This window comes from Leptodactylus fuscus, chromosome 4 (assembly GCF_031893055.1).
Source record: "Leptodactylus fuscus isolate aLepFus1 chromosome 4, aLepFus1.hap2, whole genome shotgun sequence".
NCBI lineage: Eukaryota > Metazoa > Chordata > Amphibia > Anura > Leptodactylidae > Leptodactylus > Leptodactylus fuscus.
Genome location: NC_134268.1, coordinates 132,749,683 through 132,771,107, shown reverse-complemented (window position 1 = coordinate 132,771,107; position 21,425 = coordinate 132,749,683). Strand labels below are relative to the sequence as shown.

The 21,425-nt window shown below is 42.3% G+C and overlaps 1 protein-coding gene across 1 annotated transcript; it reads left to right on the top strand.

Moving 5' to 3' along the window:
* The first annotated feature begins 253 nt into the window (after positions 1-253).
* Positions 254-20,493, top strand: CCT5 (chaperonin containing TCP1 subunit 5). The gene is made up of 11 exons (XM_075271047.1): positions 254-434; positions 6,265-6,325; positions 8,220-8,384; positions 9,644-9,842; positions 11,554-11,746; positions 13,457-13,606; positions 13,992-14,111; positions 14,203-14,388; positions 15,101-15,238; positions 16,568-16,748; positions 20,238-20,493. The coding sequence occupies exons 1-11, from the start codon at positions 330-332 to the stop codon at positions 20,363-20,365; spliced, it is 1,626 nt and encodes a 541-aa protein (XP_075127148.1). The 5' UTR covers positions 254-329; the 3' UTR covers positions 20,366-20,493.
* The last annotated feature ends 932 nt before the right edge of the window (positions 20,494-21,425 follow it).

Below are 21,425 nucleotides of genomic sequence, written 5' to 3'. Positions count from 1 at the left end.
GTGCAAACCAATTGATGGCAACCATATGAAGCCCATTATAAAATGTGCACAGATAGATGGAGAAATAGAGTGTGTATGACAGAGACAGAAAAAAGAAAGATAAAGAGATCGAGAGATATCTATATAAAGCTCTCTATCTAGTAGAGGTGTACCTAGCGTGTTATTCCCTCCCCCCATTTCTGCATAGTGGTATGTTCCATAGTGGACGTTTCCAGAACATCCACGCCTTTTTCTTGTTGTTGCACATGCGCATTGTACAGAGAGTGTAATAAGTAAGACAGTTGCGGGCGGACGCGTGCTTTCTTTTCTAGAAGAGCGGTGTCGCCATCATGTCTGCTCTAGGCACGCTCGCGTTTGATGAGTATGGACGGCCATTCATTATCCTTAAAGATCAGGATCGCAAGTCCCGTCTGTCTGGTTTGGATGCGATCAAGGTAGGGCTAATGGTGATTCCCTTTGTACAGTTAGTGTGTGGGGGATGGCTGGGGCCTACGAGGTACCGGCGCCTGTAGGAGCCATGTGTGGAGAACTTTACGGGCGTTTAGCGACCAGATCTTGTTCCGCTGAGTTACTCATTTGTGAGCAAAAATAGTTGTTGTTTTTTTTGTTTTGTTTTTGTTTGTTTTTTGCGGAATTCGGATTCCTCACTTGCTAATGTACTTCTATGTAGTCACTGGAGGAATGTATCTACCACAGTGGAAATTCAAAGAAATATAACAGAAGCGCAATGTCAATCTGAGCCCTGCACTCTTACATAGACGGTATTGCATCTATGGCACAGCGCCCCCTCTTGTGCTAAAGATGTAACATCACCTGTACTTCACTGTGAAAGTGGGTGAAGCGTAGAGCAGAACAGGGACACCTTTCCCCTATATATTTCATATCATTCATTCACCAGGGACACCTAACGCTAGGTTCACACTAGTGCCCGGACTGCGTTCTGAGCTTTCTGCGTTCTAAGCTGTCTGACCAGGTCTGGCTGTGAGCGTTTTATGCTCTCCGCCACGAAACTTTTTTTTTTTTTTTTACACCGGACACAGAGTACTGCATGTCCGACTCTGTGTCCGGTTTAAAAAAAAAAACGGTTTCGCAGCAGAGAGCATAAAACGCCCACAGCCAGACATCTTTTAAACCCGTTCAAATGAACTGGGTTTGAAAGAGTCCTGCAGCTTTCCGTCTCCTGCTCTGTTTTGTGCAGGAAACGGAAACCTGTATGAACGGAGACCGGGCGCAGATGTGAACGAGCCCTTACCCCTATATATTTCATATCATTCATTCACCTCGCAGGCTTTCACCACATCATCCACAGCTTCAGATTACGGCTGGATCACCATGTTGAAAGGGATTCTACCATTAAAACCTTTTTTTTGTGGATAAGACGTCAGAATATCCTTTAGAAAGGCTATTCGTCTCTTACCTTTAGATGTGATCTCTGCCGCACCGTTCCTTAGAAATACTGCAGTGGCTTAGTGATTAGCACTGCAGCCTTGCAGCACTGGAGTCCTGGGTTCGAATCCTGCCAAGGACAACATCTGCAAGGAGTTTTTATGTTCTCCCCGTGTTTGTGTGGGTTTCCTCCGGGTACTCCGGTTTTCTCCCACACACCAAAAGACATACTGATAGGGAATTTAGATTGTGAGCCCTATATGGGACAGTGAATAAAAAGTAGACACCGAGCACACTCATAGTGCAGATAATCATAAATATTCTGTGGCAATTTGAAAAACCCACAAGTGACAAATAGACCTGATTGGCCTCTCACCTAATGTGACTGTGATCCCGTTCACAGTTACGTTTAGAAGATTGATGACTAGGTGGAGGGAGCAGCACGTCACAGGAACACCAATAGGAAAGGACCAGGTGTGAAAGAAATGTAAAAAACCAAAAGGACCGCGCTCACAGGTCAATAGATTTATTGGGAAAATCTGCACTCCAGTTTTTTCCCAATAAATCTATTGACCTGTGAGCGCGGTCCTTTTGGTTTTTTACACTATATGGGACAGTGACTGTCAATATCTGTAAAGCGCTGCGGAATATGATGGCGCTATATAAGTAAGCATAATAAATTAATAATACCGGTTTTTACTGGTATGTAAATTAGTTCTCTCGCAGCGATGGGGGCGTCCCCACTGCTGCTCGAGAACAGGCTCTCTATCTTCGTCTGGATCCTCCCCTTCTTTCGTCTTCTTTCTTCGGCGTCACCTCTGACGCCTGCGCAGTTGGCTCTGCCAGTGAGAGACTAGTAGAGTCGACTGCACAGTTGCGGCCTCAGAACTATGGCCGCCAGCCGGCATGCACAGTCGGCTCTGCTAGTGTCTCACTAGCAGAGCCAGCTGCACAGGCGTCGGAAGTGACGCCGAAGAAACACGACGAAAGAAGGGGAGGATCCAGCCGAAGATAGAGGCGTCGCTGCAGTCTGTTCTCGAGCAGCAGTGGGGACGCCCCCATCGCATTTCCAGCGCTGGGGCCCGTCCCCATCGCTGTGAGACAACTAATTTGCATACCGGTAAAAACCGGTATTTCTAAGGAACGGCGTGGCGGAGACCACGTCTAAAGGCAAGAGACGAAAAGCCTTTCTAAAGGCTATTCTGACGTCTTATCCACAAAAAAAAGGGTTTTAATGGTAGAATCCCTTGAAATTACGCTATTTTGAAGTGGGTAAAAAAATATGCAAATCTAGTCTCCTGGATGGAATTAAGAGAACAGAGTGCCCTCTATAGGGTGGTGTACAGAGTGCACTCTGTTCTCCTAATTCCATCCAGGAGACTAGATTTGCATATTTTTTACCCATAATCCCTAGCGGAGCAGGAATGACTTGTAAGTCTCTGTACTGCCTATGTAGGCGAACACTCTCCCTAATGTGGACGAGTGCCCCCATACCCTGGTCTATAGTCTCTCACCATGCTAAATCAGTATCCCTACGCTATGCTGAGGATGGCCCAATAGGCCGAAACAGCGCTGTCCATAGTTGGGAATCTGTTCCTTTTGGGACAGAAATACTGATTTAGCAATTAAATCCACATTATGATTAAAAGACTTTATAACTGAGTCGTTCATGATGTTAAGGATGCTGCCCTCTATAGGGTGGTGTACAGAGTGCACTCTGTTCTCCTAATTCCATCCAGGAGACTAGATTTGCATATTTTTTACCCATAATCCCTAGCGGAGCAGGAATGACTTGTAAGTCTCCGTACTGCCTATGTAGGCGAACACTCTCCCTAATGTGGACGAGTGCCCCCATACCCTGGTCTATAGTCTCTCACCATGCTAAATCAGTATCCCTACGCTATGCTGAGGATGGCCCAATAGGCCGAAACAGCGCTGTCCATAGTTGGGAATCTGTTCCTTTTGGGACAGAAATACTGATTTAGCAATTAAATCCACATTATGATTAAAAGACTTTATAACTGAGTCGTTCATGATGTTAAGGATGCTGCCCTCTATAGGGTGGTGTACAGAGTGCACTCTGTTCTCCTAATTCCATCCAGGAGACTAGATTTGCATATTTTTTTACCCATAATCCCTAGCGGAGCAGGAATGACTTGTAAGTCTCCGTACTGCCTATGTAGGTGAACACTCTCCCTAATGTGGACGAGTGCCCCCATACCCTATTTTGAAGTGAGGATCCCAAATGGACACAGTTGCCTGGCTCTTGACAGTCTGTAGTTATAGATTCTTTTCTGGTAGTTGAGTCCACGGTTTAAGGGCTAGCTCACACATAAAAACTTCCTGGCTTATTTTGGTCCTGAAAAAAAGGCTTAGGAAGCGTTTTCTTCACCTAGAGGCGTTTTTTGGAGCTTTTTCTGGAGCACTTCAGAAAACGCCAGCCCCCCCCCCCATTATTTTTGCTTTTTTTCTATTATCTATTATATAATATATATTATTATATATTAGATTTATATATAATAATAATAAATATAATCTAAAACAGGATCTGCAATATGCTGTTTTTTGTAGAGAGGAATGGGAGCTGCAGTGCAGCACATTGAATTACCGTATTTTTCGGACTATAAGACGCACTTTTTCCCCCAAAATTTCGGAGGAAAATGAGGGTGCGTCTTATAGTCTGAATGTGGGTGGGTTTGCAGCATGGCCGCGCTACTGCCACCGCTAGTTTTCTTCAGCGGCAGTAGCGCGGCCCCGGCAGCTAAGACAGTCCCCGGCATCTGCTGTAATAGACCGGCGGATGCCGGGGAGTGTCTTAGCTGCCGGGGCCTGCAGATTGCCGCGCTACTGCCACCGCTGGTTTTCTTCAGCGGCAGGAGTGTGACAATACTGCAAATCCGCTCCTCCTCCACAGGTCCCGGCAGTCAGTTAGCCCCCCCCCCCCCCACACCGGCCCCATACCTTCAGTGATGCAGGCCGGGTCTTGCACGGCGAGGCCGCAGGAGCCGACCTGTTCCGATGACGGCCGGGAGCCTAATGAAGGCTCCGAGGCCTGTCATAGATATATATTACTATCGCGGCTGGTCTATGACCCTCCGCGATAGTAATGTATAAAATCTCCCATAGACGGCAATACACTTGTATTGCCGTCTATGGGACTTGCAATCAAATGATTGCAGGTTCAAGCCCCCTAGGCGGGGGATATTAAAATAGTAAAAAAAAAAAAAAGTTCACCTCCTTTCCCTAGAATACATATAAAAGTATAACATTACTGTGAAACATACACATTAGGTATCCCTGTGTCTGAAAATGCCCGGTCTACTAATATTTTTATGTACAGTGAACGTCAAAATCAAAAGTGCTAAACTGCCGGGTTTTTCTCTCTGTTTTGCCTCTGAATTAAATAAAAGGTGATCTAAGCAATAAACATTTCCCAAAATGGTATATCTAAAAAGTACACCTGGCCCCACAAAAAAACGCCCTATACATCCCCGTACAGCTGCAGGGTCACCTGTCAATGTGGCCTTGCAGCTGTTCCAAAACTACAACTCCCATATATTAAATATTTTACCATTTTTTGCCTGAAATTTTTTTTTCTCTATTTTTCTCCTCTAAAACCTGGGTGCGTCTTATAGTCCGAAAAATACGGTATACTATTTCAGTAACAGAAACTGTGCTATACAGTTTCTGTAGCTTCCATTATGTTTGATAGTTTGTAAAGGGTGTGAAATGTGGTATGTGTATTTGATACAAAAAGAAAATATACATATTATTGAGATTACCGTATTTTTCGGACTATAAGACGCAGGTTTTAGACGCACACAGGTTTTAGAGGAGGAAAATAGGGAAAAAAAATTTTGAAGCAAAAACTGGTAAACTATTTAATATATGGGAGTTGTGGTTTTGCAACAGCTGCAAGGCCACATTGACAGGTGACCCTGCAGCTGTACGGGGATGCATAGAGTGTTTTTTTTTTTTTGCGGGGCCAGAAGTACTTTTTAGTTATACCATTTTGGGGAATATCTATTCTTAGATCACCTTGTATTGAAAAAAAAACCCGGTGGTTTATGATATGATTTTCTACACACATATATATATGTGTATATTCTAGGGACAGGAGGTGACTTAGAACTTTTATTTATTTCATATTTTTATTATATATTTTTAAAGCTTTTTTTTTTTTTTTTTTTTACTATTTTATTTCCCCCCCCCAGGGGCTTGAACCTGCGGTCACTTGATTGCAAGTCCCATAGACGGCAATACAACTGTATTGCCGTCTTTGGGACATTCTGTCTATTAGTATTACGGCTGGTCATAGACCCAGCTGCAATACTAATATAGCAGTGACAGGCCTGGGAGCCTCATTAGGCTCCCGGCTCTCACCCGAACAGGTCGGCTCCTGCAATATCGCCGCACAGGAGCCGGCCTGCAACTTCACAGGTATGGGGCCCGGGGGAGAAGGGGCCACCGATACTGACCCGGCATCCGCTGTACTAGAGAGGCGGATGCCAGCGAGGGATGGACGCTGGCACAGGTGCCGGGGCCTGAGACATCGCTACGCTCCTCTGCCCTGCATGAAGCCAGCGGCGGGGGGGACGGAGGAGCGGAATAGCATCACCGCTGCTGGCTTCATGCAGGGCAGAGGAGCGCAGCGATGTCGCAGGCCCCGGCACCTGTGCTGGCGTCTATCACTTGCCGGCTTCCGCCTCTCTATTACGGCGGGTGTCAGGCGCCACATTCGGACTATAAGACGCACCCTTCTTTTCCCCCCAAATTTTTTGGGGAAAAAAGTGCGTCTTATAGTCCGAAAAATATGGTATATATGTTTACATACACTCACTTAATAATTTTATTAAATTATTTCCTTTTATCTTTCAGTCTCACATTATGGCTGCTAAAGCTGTTGCAAACACTCTTAGGACTTCATTGGGACCCAATGGTAAGAAAAAAAAAAAATCATCATCTATCGCTAGAAACCCTTTTTACAATAAACACGTAGGAATAGCCTTAAAGAGGACCTTTCATCAGATCGGGCACATGCAGTTTTATATACTGCTGGCAAGCTGACAGTGTGCTGAATTCAGCGCACTGTCGGCTTTCCCGATCTGTGCCCCGGGTAAAGCGCTATCGGTCCCGGTACCGTAGGGCTTTACAGTCAGAAGGGCGTTTCTGACAGTTAGCCAGGGACGCCCTTCTGCCCAGCAGCGCCTATCGCGCTGTGCTCTAAGACTGGGGAGGAACGCCTCCTCCCTCTCCTGATAATACTCGTCTATGGACGAGCAGAGGGAGGGGGGAGTTCCTCCCCGCTCCACAGTACAGCGTGATAGGCGCTGCTGGGCAGAAGGGCATCCCTGGCTAAGTGTCAGAAATGTCCTTCTGACTGTAAAGCGCTACAGTCCCAGGACCGATAGTGCTTTACACCGGGCACAGATCGAGAAATCCAACAGTGCGCTGAATTCAGCGCACTGTCAGCTTTCCAGCAGTATATAGAACTGCCTGTGCCCAATCTGATGTAAGGTCCTCTTTAAAGAAAACCTATTTTTCTCTTCCTTTATGATTCTGATCCTTGCCGCCGTTCCTTAGAAATATCTTCTTTCTTCCTTATGTTAATCAGTTTTCTCACAGCACTGGGGGCGTTCCCCAGCGCTCAAACATGCACAGTCGGCCATTTTCCTGTGGCCTCTCTCGTTCGGCCCACAGGAAAATGACCGACAGACATGCGCAGTCGGTTCTTTTGGACCCGGAGAAGAAGGCTGTGAAAAAGACAGGCTGACACCTCCAGTGCTGCGAGAAAACTCATTTACATAAGGAAGAAAGAAGATATTTCTAAGGAACGGTGGCGCAGATCAGAATAATAAAGGTAAGAAGAATAGCCTCTCTTAAGAATATTCCTACGTGTATTTATTGGAAAAAGGGGTTTTAGTGACAGATCCCTTTAATATTGTCATACTCTACATCTAGCCGTATTGCATTCCCCCATCCTCTGTCTTTTTGGTTTGCAGGGGGTTAGAAGGAAAGACTGTTTAGCTTTAATAATCAATAGCAATTAAACTTTAGAATGTATGTTATCTGAGAAATGCCTGCTGAGACTGATCTGCCTTTTAACCCCTTCCTGACATCCGCTGTAATAGTAAAGTGGCTGTCGAGTGTTTAAAGATGGTGGCCACTCGGGAGTCATGCAGCCGCCATCACTGCCGAGTCTCTGGTTTTATACAGCAGAGACTCTGCACTAATGCCAGTTATCGGTGCCTGTACTAATCGTGGGCATTAACCCTTCGGCATCATTTATGCAGGCGCCAGGAATGCCCTTCTTCACAGCAGTGCCTGTAGTGTTGTACTGTGAGAGCGGTAAGGAATGCCCCCTCCCTCTTCTCATAGTATTCATGCATAGACGAGTACTGGGGAGGCGTTCCTCACTGCTCTCACAGTACAGCGCTATAGGCGCCCAGGAATGCCCTTCTGGCAGTGAAGAGCTACGGTACCGGCACCGATAGCTCTTCACCGGGGGAACAGATCGTGAAAGTCGACAGTGTGCTGAATTCAGTGCACTGTGAGCTTTCTAGCGGTATATAAAACCGCATGTGCCCCAAGTGTTGAAAGGTCGTCTTTACTGGCAGCATCTTGAAGAAAAATTTGTCCTGCAAACATTAAGACCTCATATGGATCTGAGTGGAAAAATAAAAAAGTTATGGGGTTTGGAAGGAGGGGAGTCAAAAACAAAAAAAACAAAATCAAAAAAAGCTATCGGCGAGAAGGGGGTTAAATGTGTGGGTTGCAGGGAAAGGTTTAAAAAAAAAAAAAAAATCTTTTATCTTATTTCTATTAAATTCCAGGACTTGATAAAATGATGGTGGATCAGGATGGGCAAGTCACCATAACTAATGATGGGGCAACTATTCTTGGTATGATGGATGTTGATCATCAGATTGCAAAATTAATGGTCGAATTGTCCAAATCTCAAGATGATGAAATTGGTGATGGGACAACAGGAGTTGTTGGTAAGTTGAAAAACAAAGATTTTTTTTATCCCCCTTGTTTATTATAGTTGTTTCGGGAAAATACATTTGTTTTGTCATTCACACAATTTTTTTTTTTTTTTTTGTAGTTCTGTGTGTAATTTTATTTATTTGTCTTTTCAATTGTACGTTTTTGGGTTGCACAAAACATTGCGTCAAATTTATTAAGACTAGTGATTTGTACACCAATCATGATAGAGGCCCCAGCAGTTGGGGAAGGGGGGGGTGTTTTTTTTTGTTTTTGTCAGCTTAAGGATAACAGTTATTTTAGTGTCTAAATTCCAAAAGCCAATACTTTTAGGCTGTGTACACACTACCACCGCTGTCCTCCACCGGCCGGCTTTAAAACCCATTCCAACCCATTAAAGCTTACCGCCAGCAAGCCATCCCCTGCCCAGTTTCCCTGGGGTTTAGGATGGAGAACCCGGGGTGGGCAGCGGCGGTAGTGTGAATGCCTCCTTAAAGTTTCCGCTGCAATTTTACAAAGGCTTTTTCTTTACAGTATTTCTAAAAACAGGATACAAAAAGTGTATGTTGTACTTGGCATTTATATGTCAACTTATCCAACAAAAGGCAGGGGTGGAATATGGAAATAAATTAAGGGCTAATTCACACAGAGTTTTTTTGGCAGTGGATTTTGAGACAGAATCTGCATCAAAATCCACTGCCTAAAACGCTTCTTTTTCCGCTAGCTAGTCGCGTAATAAAAGAAGTGACATGCCCTATCTTGCCGCAAATTCTGCGGCTGAATCCGCCATGGCATCCACGGCTCAAGACGCTACAGTGTAGACCTATTCATTTGGGCTTACACAGGAATAGGATGATGCGACGGAATGCCAATGCTGCATCGGCATTCTGTTGCGGCGCAAAATGTTCACACGGTGGAAAAGGTTTTCACAACCTTTTCCTCCGTGTGAAACATACCCTAAGATGACTCTCAGAATGTTACAATAAAAATGTTGACATTTCTTCTGTGCAGACATGGAAAAATCACAAATATGTACAGTAAATGTAACCTAATAACGACACATACAGACCTTTTTTGAAAAAATTTTTCCCCAGAAAAACCCTTTAAACCTGTGGCCACATATTGAGAGTTTGAAGTGTGGTTAACTAGCTGCAAAGTATATTATCAATTGTGTATGGGAGTTAATGATTTTGCTGAGTTATAATATAGTATATAATATATATCATGTATGTAAACCTGTATAATCTCAGTGGTCCTAATTTCATTTTTTTAGTTCTTGCAGGAGCTTTGTTGGAACAATCTGAACAATTGTTAGATCGCGGTATCCATCCTATCAGAATTGCAGATGGCTTTGAACAAGCTGCAAGAATTGCCATTGAGAATTTGGATAAAATCAGTGATAGTTTTCCAGTTGATCCTGACAATCTGGAACCACTTATCCAAACTGCTATGACCACGCTGGGATCAAAAGTGTAAGAAATTCTATAGATTGATTCATAAATCTCTTAATGACCCAAGACCTAATAGTACGTACTGTCCGCCAATTTCTTAACTCATAGTATTAGATCATGTATCTGCCGATCCTTCATTGTGAGAGCAGGTTGTTTCTGGAGCGGGTATTAGCTGTAGCGCCTCATCATCCAGTGGTCCTTTCCACAAATGCCAGAAGCTGCGGTTGGGGGTGCTCAATGTCTGGACTCTCATTCAGAGATCCTGGGGTCCTTCCATGACTCTGCCTAAAATGTTAGCCTCTCAGAACTCCTGGAAGCACTTAGGGCACTGGACAGAACAAACATCTAAAAAATCCTGTCAGCCAATATCCTCATGGTAATTTAACTCTACAAACAAGAACTAGTCAAAGTCAAGAGATTTCTCCAGCTGCCCAGGTGCTGTTGAAGATCTTTTGGTGAGCAGCGTAAAACCTGGAGTGGTTCTGCAGTTCATCCTGAAGTGATGCATCTTGTTCCTGGATCATTTTTGTTTGCTTCAAAAACCACCAAGTCCTGAATCGAGTCTCTGTATCCAGGAAAGACAACCCATTGGGAGTGAATGCCTTTTGACAGCCTTCAGTCTCTCCTATAAGTGTTCCATCCAATTCCTCTGATTGCAAGCGCACTGTCTAAACTCACAGGGGGAAAGCTCTAGTTATTATGATCACCCCTTTTTGGCCCAGGTGGGCCTGGTTTCCCCAGCTGCTTGTTCTCTCAGGGGATAAATTGGACTCTGACAGAAATGCCAAATCCTCTTTCTCGAGGGCCAATTTTTCATCCACCACTTCATCTCAGGTTGACCGCTAGGATACTGCTGTTTGGATACCCAGCTGAAAGAATGAGTTTGCCTGTAATCTATAGCAGGTCTTTACTATGACTTTTCTGAAGATAATTGGGATGTTTCTTATCCTGATATCTGATTCTTGCAGACTGGACTAGAAGAGGGCTTAAAGGGACTCTATTTTTAACTAAGCATATACTTGCATAGCTTTTAGAAAGTCTATACCACACATACCTTTTGTATGTTAATCCCCTCAGTCGTTTTTGAATGAGCCCGCTTTTATTCACATGCAAATTAGCCAGCAGGCTGCACCAGAAGTCTCAGTGAGCACTGTCTGCTATGTGTATGTGAGAGCAGGGAAGGTTGATGAGTCACACACACATAGCAGACTGTGCTCACTGAGACTTCTGATGCTTGTTGCTGGCTAACTAACATGTGAATAAAAGCGGGCTCATTCAAAAACGACAGATTATTAACATACAAAAGGTAGGTGTGGAATAGCCTTTCTAAAGGCTATGCAAGTATATGCTTAGTTAAAAATGAGCTTTCCCAATGATAGAGCTCCTTAAAGCATAACTAATCTTTAGGACTTGTCATTTTTTTTGTGCAGTATTAGTCAAAAATTTTATTTTGTAATATACTTTCTGTATAAATCCTTTAATTATTTGTTTATTTTTTCACTTGTTTCTGTCCTGACAGCTGTTTCTGCCTCTCACTTAATGTTACTGTGTATGGGAGTATGGGGCTGTGTAACATGTAGAGGAAAAAAGGGTAGGGTCACTTAAATCAGTGATGCCTCTGGCAGTCCCAAAATGTACAAATGCCACCCATACGTATACCCATACATACTACTACGCACAATCAGCAGTCATATATATTTTATCCATAATTTGTATTTATTTTTTTGTGTAGGATTAACCGTTGTCACAGACAGATGGCTGAAATTGCAGTGAATGCTATTCTCACCGTTGCCGATATGGAGCGCAAAGATGTAGATTTTGAGTTAATTAAAGTTGAGGGTAAAGTTGGAGGAAAACTTGAAGACACAACACTGATAAAAGGGGTCATCATAGACAAAGATTTTAGTCACCCTCAAATGCCAAAGGTAAGTTGTTAGAAAGCTTACAGGTACAGTTTCTTTTACACCTGTGACTTAACCCTAGAATGCATGTCCATAAAAATCTACACTTTTACATACCTGGGGCCTTTTAGGCCCGTGTGCAAATAACTTGGAATAACTCAAATAAAAATACTTTTCAAAGTTTATTTGAAAATTGCAAAGTAAGGATGCATTCCCACTAGTGCTGGTGTCTGCCAGGAGGGGATCTGTAATGGATCTGACCTCCTGGCGAACCCAGCTAAGGCTGGTAGAATCCGGGCATTCCAGCAGCCTTAACTGGAGTTAGCAAGAGATCAGATCCATTCAGGGGTGAACCTGCCCCTCTCGCCGCCCGAGGCGAAGTGCAGGACAGCTTGTCCTGGACTGCCTTAGGTTAGCAAAAATGCTGCCCTCCCTGAGGCCCTGGCATAGTGCCGCCTGAAGCGCTCGCTTCAGGTCGCCTCATGGGAGGTGCGGCACTGGATCCATTACAGATCACCTCCAGGCAGACACCAGCGCTAGTGGGAATGCATCCTAAGATGTGAATAATTCAAAACATTATGTGCAAAAAAACAACAAAAAAGTAACTGAACGGTCTTAAAACGCCCAATATACGCATTCGATATAACTCTTTATAATCACGTTTTTTTGTCAAAGTTTTTTTTATATAAAAGTTGCAGTAAACATGCTGCAGGAATATCTCTTTTCAAAGTTTCCTTTTCGAATTTACTAATGACCGCAACAACTTTCACACGTTATCTGTTCGGAAGAATGATCCTTGCGGACATTTTGTCCACAAGTAGTACAAACACGCTCCGATTTCCTGTCCTTCTGGACAAATGTAACATCGCTTTCTTTTTTTTATCTCTTGGTTCTGGATGTTCCTGAAAACGTATACCACATCTGATCATAGCTTCTGTTGTTTGTCTTGGCAAGCATTTTGTGCTGCTTCTCTCCATCATGGTAGGCATTAAAAAAAAGTTCATAGCAAAGTTCCGTCAAGTATAGACGTCTCTTGTCCTTTCTGTTGGCATGGAATTCTGGATGAGTCTCACTATAAACAATATAGGTATTGAGGGCTGACACATCTAGCATATTATAAAAAAGAACTATAGGCCAACGTTTTGTCTGCCTTTTGCACATATACTCTCCAATCATTTCGTCCATCTTGTCAACTCCTCCTTTGGTTTTATTATAATGCAAGATTATTTTGCGTTTCAGTTTCCTGTTATTGGTGTCTATACTTCCATCATGGTGCATTGTACTCAGTAATATGACCGATTTTTCTTTCTTCACTTTATAAGACACCATTGTCGCTTGATTGCAGAAGCCAAATACACGATCATAAAGTTGGATCACATGTAAACCTAGTACGGGCCTAAAAGGCCCCAGGTATGTAAATATGGGGTATTCACAAAAAAGAGTTATTCCGAAATGCCTGTAACATAAAAATATATGAACTGGAAATGACTAACAACTATATACCTGAGGAATACCTAGAGTTTCAGAATTCTAACTAAAGTAATCTTGCAGTAAATAGAAAACAATTAACAGAGCGGGCCTGCGAGGCCCCAGGTATGCATTCTAGGGTTAAGATCATGTCATGTAGGAAAATAGTCAGCATATTTTCTGCTGACTTTTAAGTAACGTCATTCATGTAGTTTTTATAACTAAACATTCGTTCCCTTTTTGAAATGATGTGCCTTTTTATTTTAGGAAGTTAAAGATGCTAAAATCGCAATTCTCACTTGTCCATTTGAACCACCTAAACCCAAGACTAAACATAAGCTTGACGTAACATCTGTTGAAGACTATCAAGCACTTCAAAAATATGAAAAAGAAAAATTCTCTGAGATGGTTAAACAGGTTTGTACAATCTTTCATATCCCCTCTTTAAAAGTTTCCTCTCCTCTCACCCCCTTCATTAATTTGAATGGGACTCCCTGTCTATGGCAATGATTGCAACAATACCTCCGTTGGCTTTCTTTCATCACGGGACCTATTTGCAGCTCGGTCAGCTTCATTTGAGGTTCGGTTGCCATACCACGCACAATCCTGGCGCTGAGCTTTGCATGCTATGAAGATGCACAACTCATCTGAACACTGGTTTCTTTATACAGCTGTTACCTGGGATGCCCAGCAATCTGATATTGATGATCTATCCTAGGGATATGTACCCCCTTTAGTATGCTTTAAAAATCAGTCTCTTGCTTATGTGATTTGTCAAATGTGTCATCTTTTTAACTTGCAGATTAAAGATACTGGTGCAAACTTAGCAATTTGTCAGTGGGGCTTTGATGATGAAGCAAATCATCTTTTACTTCAAAATGAACTGCCTGCTGTTCGTTGGGTCGGAGGGCCTGAAATAGAGGTGAAAAAATCTTAATCGAACGCTCTTGAATAGATGTGTCATTAAAAGGATAGGATTACTTAATGTTTTTTGTTCAAAAATACTTTTGCAGTTAGTTGCTATTGCTACTGGAGGCCGTATTGTACCGCGATTCTGTGAGCTCACTCCTGAGAAACTTGGCTTTGCTGGCATAGTTCGGGAGATTTCTTTTGGAACTACAAAGGATCGAATGTTGATTATAGAGAAATGTAAAAACTCAAGAGCAGTAACTATTTTCATCAGAGGGGGAAATAAGATGGTAAGTATTGTTAAAGTAATAGACATAAGTAACAAATTCACCATTGTTGCAAATTATAATAGCATTTTATAATTACATGAGTATTTAGTTATGATTTTTGTTAAAGCCTTTTTAAACATAAGACTCAACTGATTTAACTTTAATTTGAAATGGCTTCTCTTTAATGTATTAAATGCTATAGCTAATAAAATCTACTCCATGGCTTAACTTTTTTTTTACTAAGGTCTCACCCGTTCACGATAGCTAGGACATATGAAGATAAACCCTGTACACTCCCTTTTATTATTCAGGTGCAGGGCCATGTGTCTGCAATGAAATCTACACCACCTCATAGCTGGCTTAGATTTCAGGCATCAGGTACAGCATTAAACTGGTGTAAATGATTATAATTCTATTGGGACCAGTGGCTTTATCCACACCACACCCCTTTCAGGGAAGTTGTAAGTGCAACTTAAAAGATAGTCACAACTTTTTGCTCAAAAGCCTTACTTCTGCAAGAAATTGCAAATATTTCTTGCCTTGTATGCCAGTAAAATGGGGTGCACTTCATAAATTTCTAGAAATTATATTAAAGGGAGTCTATCATTTATTTTTTTTTTATTTTTTTAATATTAACACGTTTATCGAAAACATTGGAGTGGAGGGGCAGGGAATCACCAGTCAGGTTTACCACAGTTTAATGTTTTTACTATGTTCAAATAATATTTTACAGATTATTGAAGAAGCCAAGCGTTCACTTCATGATGCACTGTGTGTCATTCGCAACTTAATACGTGATAGTCGCATTGTTTATGGCGGTGGAGCTGCAGAGATCTCCTGTGCATTAGCAGTAAGCCAAGCTGCTGACAAGGTAAGGAGGAAAAGACAAATTATTTTTGTATTTGAAAATTTACAAAGCATTCAGTTGGTTAACAAATATGGCCCCTTAATAGGTCTTAGGACTTATTCAAATAGTACAATGTTTTAGGAATTATTTAGGTTTTTATTTAAGCTAAAAACCTATATGTACTGGAAAAAAAAACCCTGAAAGATTCTTTGTATTATATTGCCTAAGTTTCTTCCCCTCTAAATACATGAGTAATGTAGCACTCCCCATCAATCTTATCTGACCCGCATGAACTCTCCAACTGATAAAAATGTGTAGACTGAAAATTTTTCTAGTAATTCCAACCTTTATTCATTCCTATGAGTCCTGTCAATACTTTCAGTAACTTTAGAGTCACAGCTTGTAAGCCAACAGTAAGAAAATAACCTTCACTACTATTCACATCACATCATGTATCTTTCTAAAAGACCAGCAAATAAAACTTTTGCAGAAGCGCTGTGCTACTTTTAGCTATTAAAATAACAGCTAAATATATTTTTAAAAAAATCTCCATGCCCTTTCTAGAAACTAGCTGACCCTGCCAGTCTTGGATTTGCTGTATGTGACAGTCATTCGTCTGTCAAAATGTGAAGCTGGCAGCACCCTGCTGCCATTAGTTGCCAGTTATAGAAATAAGAGCATCCCTACCGGTATAAGTACATACCGTTTTTAGTCATATGCTAATTAGGCTCCAGTGAGCACCCTGAAAGTCTCATTGAGCACTGTCTCTACTATTCTCTGCTATGTGTGTGAAAGGAGGGAGATGAGTCATCAGCAGCCTCTCTGCTCTCACACACATAGCAGACAGTAGCAGAGAGAGGAGTGCTCGATTATAACTTCCTGTGCATGCTGGAGCCTAATTAGCATATGCATAAAACCAGTCTCATTCAAAAACTACTGAGGCGATTTACATGTAAAAGAGTATGTGTGGATTAACCTAAAGGCTATGCAAGTATGTGCTTAGCTAATACTGACTTTTCCCAATGATAGAGCCCTTTAAGGCCTAAATTACCCTGTGTCATTAAAGGATTAACTTGTTTTTCAAATTGGTCTATTGAGGAACTTTGCATAACCGCTTTGGCAATTGTGTGCGATTTACGCTATGTTCACACTATTGTTCAGGCTTCCATTCTTCAAGTCTGCTTGGGGATCCAAAGATGCAGGAGAGGAAAATCCAGCTTTTATCTCTGCATATTTTAAGTGGAATGGTGGATGGAGTCCCCGAACACTAATGTGACTGCAGCCTGAGTTTAGTGTTCTGTTGTACTTCTGTATCTCTTGAATTCATGTTTTTTACATTTATTTTGCATTAAGTGTCCATCCTTGGAGCAGTATGCAATGCGAGCTTTTGCTGATGCTTTGGAAACTATTCCAATGTCACTTGCGGAGAACAGTGGTATGAACCCGATTCAAACTATGACTGAGGTACGTGCAAAGCACGTACAAGAAAACAACTCAGCTCTTGGCATTGACTGTCTACACAAGGGCACTAATGGTAAGTTGAGATTATTATTTCTAGTCCTATTTTTTTTTTTTTTTTTTTTTTTTTTATTATTATTATTACCTTTTCCTTCAGCATGTACAGTACAGTTGTCGTACCCCCTGCGGGCGCACTGCTCTGGGGGCACCTCACTGGTCATCCTGTCCCCACTACTCAGTCAATGCATCAGTGGCTGGATTGCCAGTGACCCCACTCCCATGACCACCTTAGAAGATGGGCGAGTATGGGAGTTACCTCAGCACCTCTACCTCTTGGGCCGAAAGTGCCTTGCCACTGGCTGCATTTCTAAGAGTACCTGCTGCATTTCTAAGAGTACCTGGCTTTGACTAGGCCACCACTAATTCCCAGACTTTTCTGGCCTCCAGTCCCCATCTGGGGCCTTTCGTTGGCCAATGGATTGTCCTGGCAAGCCTACCAGTGGCCGGGTCTAAGGTACTGTGTCACACAGTGAATAAAAAGAGAGAAGGATTTTACATTGAGTACAAAAAATCCCATTTTTAGTTAGTTGCAGCAAGTACTCCCTTACACAACCAGCAGAATTACCCCTTCTTCCCCAGTCAACAGAACAGCAGCATTATAATACAAAATTAGCAATGAAAAGCAGTGCATGGTTGACATAAACACGCATATGCATAACAATACTTGGGAACATAGATCTGATTTTGTAAGAAGGACTCTTTTTTTCATATATGCCAATTAAAGGTACACCAGCAGATCACTCTCAAAAAACTGGTCCCATGGACACTTACCAGATGTTAGCCAATGCGCTTATGCAGCATAGGAGCATCAGCCGAAACAGTAGCATACAGAGGTCTTTACTGACCGGAGACGTCCTCTGGGGACCTCCGTCCTAACTGATGCAGCATTTAGTGTATCGGTTATATTTATAAATGGGACTTGGTAGCACTGTCACTGTAGGGTAAGGTGGATTTCTATCCCAATCACTTACCGTATATACTAGAGTAAAAGCTGAATTTTTAAGCACAGTCTTTGTGCTGAAAAAGCCCCCGTCTGATTATATTCGAGTCAAGCAAAAAAAAAAAAAAAATTATAATCCCATAAAAATGAAAAAAAAAAAAGCTTTTAAAAAATAGAATAAATAAGTTATAAATCCCTCCTTTCCCTAGAATACATATAAAAGTAGAAAATTACTGTGAAACGCATACACATTAGGTATTGTGTCTGAAAGTGCCTGGTCTACTGAATATAGGGTATCTGCAGTGTTCCTGTTCCGTCGGGAAGGGGTTAATAGGAGCACTGCAGATACCCTATATTCAGCCAGGCTGAATTCAAGGGGGGGGGACTCAGTCTTCCAGCTCAGGGAAGGGGCAGACAGACAACCAAAACACCCCCTCCCCTTCCTCAGCACCCAGCAACTACTGCACCCAAAAACCATTTTAATTCTTAAAATTTTCCAGTAGCTGCTACATTCTCCCCAACCACCCCCCCACCCTGTAGGCTTATACTCAAGTCAATAAGTTCTCCCAGTTTTTTTGTGGTAAAATTAGGGGGATGGTAGGTCAGCTTATATTCGAGTATATATGGCAAGTAAATTCTTATAGGGAATGCCCTACCAAAGAAGTTAGGTCTGAGATGATTTGTATGCAAACCCTGGCATTCAACCACGTTCCCCATGTAGACTCATGGTTAAATTTCTTAGATTTTATAGTAAACTCAACCATGTATGGGGGGGGGGGGCTTGTCTGCAACCAGGGTAGCACTTGCTTTCTTACTTGATATATTTTGTGGCTGACTCTGAAATGGATGGGGTCGTGGGGTCTTATTAGATTAGTCAACACTTTTTTAAAACACAGAATAAATCAGGTCACAGGGTATTCTGATGCCATAGACTCTGCATATCAAGTTAAAGGGATTATCCAGCATAAATTGATATTTTATCAAGATTATCTCCCAGGCTTCCCCTCAAAATTGTAGGTTATCTTCAATTAGAAATATTGCTAGTTTTTCTTTTTCGACCCAATGGTCATGTAACACTTTTGGGCTTTCTGCGTACTAGAGGCTGTTATCTTTGCAAAAGGAGGATCTACTAAATATTAATGTCACTTTTCTGTTGAGGTGCCCATACTTTTGCACCGGTCAAATTTTGGTTTAATGCATATTGCGCATTTTCTGTTAGTACAATAAACCTCATTTCAATCCTGAAATATTACTGTGTCCATCAGTTATTAGATATATCAAACTGAAATGGCTGCTGCAAACACCAAAATATTTAGAACTAAAAATGATTAAGATTAATAGGGGTGCCTAAACTTTTTCATAGGACTGTAAGTTTCAATCAAGGAGTTGTGGTATAGGCTATTAGCAAGGGTTGGACCCCCAGAACAAGTTCCTCTGGTGGGCTGTAGGACCTTCAGTCCGACATTGTAAATATATACAGGGTGTCTGGAAAGTACACAATGAAAGGGTGAACTTTAGCTGGTATATGAAGCGTTTATTAATGAGCATGTTGTGCATCGGAAATGCACTGTTGTGGCGCTGCAAGTAGACTGAGATGTCTGTTTCCTATACCTCGCTGTGCCATGTGAAAGAAGAAATTAAGAGAAAGCACTTTAATGGGAAATCGGTTTAATCACTGTTACTTATTTACAAGAATTGCTCGAAGTGCTGGCCGCCTGCCTCGATACAAACAGTGCAACACCAGGAGATGGATTCATAGACTCCTGGCATGGCCCTCACCGTGACTAACGCAACCTGGATGCGGTTCATGAGCTCTTCGAGGGTTGCCATTGCGTACACAACGGACTTGACATGTCCCCACAAGAAAAAAAAATCAAGTGGGGTCAAATCCGGCGAGGGGGGCCACAGCACAGGTTCACCGCGTCCGATCCTACAATTCAGCCATCAGTTGTTGATGTGTTCACGGATGATGCGGCCAAAATGGGGAGGTGCTCCATTGTGCTGGAGCCACATCTGTGCCCTGATGTTCAAAGGCACGTCCTCGAGCAACACCGGTGAATCATCCTGCAGAAATGCCAGGTCGTTGTTGGTGTTGAGTCTCTGTGAAAAGAAAAAGGGTCCTAAAATGTTGTCACCCGGAACTCCTGCCCTTGATTAAACTGATTTCCCATTAAAGCGCTTTCTCTTCTTCATTTCGGATAGGAAACTGACATCTCTGTCTACTTGCAGTGCCACAACAGTGCATTTCCGGTCACATGTTCATTAATAAAATATGCTTTATATACCAGCTAAAGTCCACCCTTTCATTTTGTGTACTTACTAAAAAAAACCAAAAAACTACCAAATTCACTATTAGCTGGGCCGCTTTAACCTTAGGACCATATTGTATCGGGGGCCCTCTTAGGACAACAGTACAGTCTTTCATTTGCTGTCCCATTTCACAATGGTGAAGCATGGGACTGTCCGCTCTCTGCTTCACCATTCATCACATCTCTGCTCTAAAAGCTGCATGTTACAACTATAAGCACTTTTTGATTGCAATGTTTTGTTTTTTTATCTTCTCAGACATGAAAAAGCAGCACGTCATAGAAACTCTGATCGGTAAAAAACAGCAGATTTCGTTAGCAACACAAGTTGTTAAAATGATTTTGAAGATTGACGATGTACGCAGGCCTGGTGAAATCGAGGAGTAAATACTGAAGAAATGTAATGTCAGCTCCAGTTTCCGGGTGTTATTTATTGTTTAACACTTTTTTTTTTTTTTTTTTTACTTCTGCATGTTGACTTCACTCTAAAAAAATAAATAATTTTTTCCTTGGTATTTTGCTGTGTTAATATATTCTGTCCATTTAATACTATTAATGTATAATAGTTTAGTTTTTGGTTGTTATTAGAGATGAGTGAACAGTGTTCGATCAAATATTACCATATTATTAGCACGCCTAGGTGACTTGAACCTGCAATCTTTTCATTGTTGGGTAATGGACTGAAATACAACTGCATTGCAGTCTGTATGGGAGTTTTGCTATGTTAACGGTTACCAGCTTCAATAGTAATATTGCTATTGCAGGCCTAGAAGCCTTCATAAGGATCCCAGCTGCCAAAGAAACAGGATGACTCCTACAGTGCAATGCCTGCAATCAGAGTGAATTCTGAATATGAACGTTAGCTCTGGGTCTCCACTGTGCATTACATTTGTAAAGGGATTCTACCACTAAACCAACATTTTTTTTCTAATTACCACGTCTGAATAGCCTTAAGAAAGGCTATTCATCTCTTACCTTTAGACGTGGTCTCCGCGGCGCCGTTCCTTAGAAATACCGGTGTTAACCGGTATGTGAATGAGTTCTCCACAACAACGAGGGTGGGCCCCAGCGCTCAGACAGCGACGGGGGCGTCCCCACTGCTGCCCGAGAGCGCACTCCAGCGACGCCTCCATCTTCAGCTGCAACCCCGCCTCTTCTGTCTTCCATCTCAGTCCAACCTCCGACACCTGCGCAGTACACTCCTGTATTGCACTACAAGAGCGGCCTCCCAAAAGTGGTCTTCTGGAGTGTGGTGAAGAAGGCTTTGGGAATTACAGTAAGGATAGTTTGGAAAAGGTACAGGAGCATGGGGAAAATGTTCATCTTCAGCAAATTGATAGGGCCTAGCCAGGAGAAACCCTGGGAGGTTATTGGTTGGGTGATAAAGAGTAGAACATAGTCTGCAAATGCTGAGATTTTAAAATGAAGGTTGCAGACACTGAGCCCC

What these genes read in the sequence shown, in the direction of transcription:
- CCT5 (XM_075271047.1), top strand. Translation starts at nt 330, where the DNA reads ATGTCTGCTCTAGGCACGCTCGCGTTTGATGAGTATGGACGGCCATTC. An exon ending in GTCACCCTCAAATGCCAAAG is followed by an intron (nt 11,747 to 13,456) that starts GTAAGTTGTTAG and finishes TTTTTATTTTAG; the next exon opens with GAAGTTAAAGATGCTAAAAT. An exon ending in TCAGAGGGGGAAATAAGATG is followed by an intron (nt 14,389 to 15,100) that starts GTAAGTATTGTT and finishes AATATTTTACAG; the next exon opens with ATTATTGAAGAAGCCAAGCG.